This window comes from Papilio polytes, unplaced genomic scaffold, assembly GCF_000836215.1.
Source record: "Papilio polytes unplaced genomic scaffold, Ppol_1.0 DF823901.1, whole genome shotgun sequence".
Taxonomy (NCBI): Eukaryota; Metazoa; Arthropoda; class Insecta; order Lepidoptera; family Papilionidae; genus Papilio; species Papilio polytes.
The window spans coordinates 1,822,800-1,826,764 of record NW_013525303.1 but is presented as its reverse complement, the minus strand read 5'-3'; the positions used below and the strand labels follow the sequence as shown (position 1 = coordinate 1,826,764).

Genomic DNA, 3,965 nt, shown 5'->3' with positions numbered 1-3,965 from the left:
GCGGAAGTGCTGCGACTCAGTGAGCAGCTTGACGCAGCCGACTGCGGCCGCCTTGCGCTCCAGCGCGCCCGACACGCGCTGCAGCTCCGGCACCAACACGCGCTCCGTGTACATCGCGAACATACTGACAATACAAGGCATATACATATACATATACATAGGAATATACTGAAAAGCAAGCCTTGAAAAAAAAAAACAAAAATGTTTCAACCGCCATTTTAGGCGATATTGACTTATTTATATATTCAGAATCAGCGAATTTTTCTGCGTCGTTAATAATGAAGTATGCAGAATTATAGTAATTTTAATCTGGAATCGGTCTGAAAATCTTTCAATTGAAATTATTTTCAAGATTTGCTTTTAGGGCTATTTTTTTTATAAGAATTAAAACATTTAACCTGTTTGCGCTTAAAACAAATAGCCTTTCACCCATCGATATATAAATATATACTTACTAGCTTTCGTCCGAGACTCTGTTCGCGTAGAATTAAAAAAAAAACTAAGTAGCCTATGTGTTCTTCCAAACTCTACAATACCAAACTCTACATCTATGCCAAATTTCATCAAGATCCGTTCAGCCATTTAGAATACAAACTCTAACAAACATCCATCCATCCACTTAAACAAGAGGAAAGATTTGTATTTTTGTATGTGTTGAAATAACTCAAAAACTACTGGGCCGATTTAATAAAATCCTTTCACCATTAAAAAGCTACGGCATCAGTAATTAACATAGTTATAGCATAATATTTTTTAATTTTACGCGGACGTAATCGGAAGCAACAGCTAGTAGATATTATAATTACTAGACTACGGTCTATGTATTAAAAAGGCAAAAGTAAGTAGCCTACGTGTTATCCAGATTATCCTATATATTTCTGTCAAATTTCATCGAAACTCGTACAGCAATGTAGGCTACAAACTAACAAACCATCCATCGAAACTTTCTCATCTATACTATTGTAATAAAGCATAAACACACACTTCTTTGTTGCCGGAGATGTCAGCAATTACACCATATTTTCTAATAATTCTTTTTTTAATAAAAGGCCCTACACTTACGTCATGCTTTAGGCATTTTCACGCCATTAAACTTAGGGAGCAAATATTTTGGATAAAATCCCTAATGTGGAAAAGAGACCATAAGTTGCTGCCAACATCAAGAAAGAAAGATTGCTAAGTTTTGTCATGTCATTTTTTTTTGACATTTGCTATTGATAATTTGACAAAATAGAATTTTCATAATTGCATGCGGATGAAGCCTCACGGGAACAGCCAGTTTATAATATTAGCGTTCTTTTAACACTTTTTACAGTGTTTATTCATTTTTATTATGAAATACACTTACTTAGCCTGCACGGAGTCTACAAGCTGCACTAGTGTGTCAGCGCCGAAATGCGCGGCGTAGAACCCGAGGAAGGCGATGAGACCGCGCACGAACTTCGTAGTCTTCGATGACGAGAGCCGTTGGAACAGCAACGTTATTATCTGCTTACAGTATTGATCCATCACTGAACTGAAAACAAATAATAATAGGCAATGCATATGACGCCAAATTGTACCAAACTTTTTTGAAGTATACTTCATTACTATAAGAAAATTACTGCAGAGATTTTTTTAAATATAATGTGATTTAGTGGCAAAATTTAATCATTAAAAGTGTCTTTTTTCAAATTCCCTCGCTAAGTTCTAAAACGCACACTATTGGTCGAAGCAAGTGGCTTATCAAATATGGCGTCGCTGTGTTGACAATACACAGTTCATTTACGTTAGTTTATATAGAAATACACACTTGAAGTATTTTACTGTAAACACGATATCAAAACCAACTTTAAAATAATAAAAATAATAAATAGAATTATTAATTACCACTTATTTGTAACAGGAATAAAGAAAATGAATCGATTTTTGACTTTTTGACCTTGAGAAGCAATGAGATACTTTGTTGTTCATACTTTTATTTTATTATTTTAGCTCAATGGTTAAATATTTTCGCGTCATTTTTTTCTGGTTATTTTATAACAAGTAGAATCGTTTAAAAAAAAATACATGCATATTCCCTATTACAAATAATAAAAGAATCATCACCAGCTAACTATACGTCCCCACTAAGGGGCTAGGAGTCTACCCTAAGTAAGGTAGTGATTACGTCATAGTCAACCACATGCACTGCGGGTTGACTTCACACATATCTTTGAATTTCTTAATGTGTGCAAACATCACGATGTTTTCCTTCACCGTAAGTAAATCGGTTAAATTATGGACATACGAGAGTCGAAAATCACATTAGTACATGGCAGATTGGAACCCAAGACCTGTAGATAAACCACTGAGCCACCGAAGCTCCAATAAAAGAATAATTAATGAAAATTGTCAATGAATCACTCCAATAGCCTATTGAAACTATTCTTAAACACGCTTCATAAAGACCGCTACACACGCTCAGTTTTATCTGAAAAGGCCAATCATTCAGATAAAACTAAGAAAACTGGGAATAGTTCAATTCTCCGTTTTGCTTATTATTAGATTAGTTAAAAACACACGTTAGATAGAATGTTCAGTAGAACAATCTAACTAAAACTGTCAAACTGCTAGCGTGTGTAATAGGCATAAGTGCGGTTAGAAACTGACAGACGGTCAAATTTCAATGTTATAAAGAGATGTTGCCTTATCATTTGTTTGTCGTTTCAGAATTCGACCGTAAGTTATTTTGTGTATAGTCGATTCTAAAATAGTTTTTGCTTTAATTGAGACTGAATACATTTAGTATTACCCGAATTAAATATAATAATTACAAATTGTCTGGTAACAAAACCAACGTGTAAAATATGTGATGAAAATATCGGATTTTGTTCCCTTATCTGACAGTGACGTCATTTTCTATCTGTGCTCTATCAGCCAGTGGCCAGACAAGACTTTACAAATGTGAAAATTTTCTTACCTTCCAAACTTGTATAACATGGTCTGTACTAAGTAGAAGCCTTCGTGGTCATTCGTCTTTGACGCGATTAACTTTTGGAATACTCCTAACATCGCATTCTGTAACACAAAATTAACTAATTAAAACAAAAACATATATATTATACAAATATATATATCTTACTTCTTATCTTATCTTACTAATATTATAAATGCGAAAGTTTAGATGGATGGATGGATAGATGGATGGATGGATGGATGGATGGATGGATGGATGGATGTTTGTTAGCATAGTCTGGAAGAACACATAGGCTACTTTTTATCCCGAGAATAGTTACTGTTCTCGTAGGATTCATTAATTTAGTTTTTTAATGTTTACTCGATCATTCTGCAACGGTTCAACATATCTTATTGAAATTTGGCACAGATATAAAACAAAGTCCCGAGTACACATGGCATAAGCTTCATGCCCGAGATATGTCCGGTTCCCGAGGGATACGTAGTTTTTTGTAATTTATATAGTTCGTATGTTTTCTAATACCACGCGGACGAAGTTGCGGGCAACATCTCGTATATAATAATATTAATAAGTATGGCATGTTATTCATTGCTAACGTAGTTTTTATGGTGAAAGAATTTTTGAAATCTGTACAGTAGGTGTCAGTTTCGATACATACAAAAATACAAATCTTCCCTCTTTTGCTATATTTTTAACTAAAAGTGTCCATTGATATCGATTGTTCTATTACTATTATCTATCGCTGCAGCCTATTGCAATTGTATATTTTTATATTAAATTACTTTTAATAAAATAAGTTTTTATTTTATTTCAAAACTAGCTTTGGGTCACGACTTCATATTTAACAGTATAAGGCAGTGATTCTCAACCACTGTGCCGATGCACTTTTGTGTGCCATCAAATTTTGCATATTTTCGTCATAAACTATTTATGCAGTGTGTTGTAAAGTAAATAATTTTTAACTTTTTCTTTGTGTGCCGCCAAATTTTGCCGCAACAAAAAAAAGGTTGAGAATCACTGGTATAAA

At 33.9% G+C, this 3,965-nt stretch overlaps 1 protein-coding gene across 1 annotated transcript in view; it reads right to left on the bottom strand.

Moving 5' to 3' along the window:
* The window catches only part of LOC106102823 (exportin-2), a 13,926-nt gene that overhangs the window by 1,715 nt on the left and 8,246 nt on the right, over positions 1-3,965 (bottom strand). The window contains exons 15-17 of the mRNA XM_013282408.1: positions 2,942-3,058; positions 1,349-1,516; positions 3-124 (exon numbers count right to left, since the gene is read on the bottom strand). Coding sequence (XP_013137862.1) covers positions 3-124; positions 1,349-1,516; positions 2,942-3,058 — 407 coding nt within the window. The remainder of the gene's footprint in view (positions 1-2; positions 125-1,348; positions 1,517-2,941; positions 3,059-3,965) is intronic.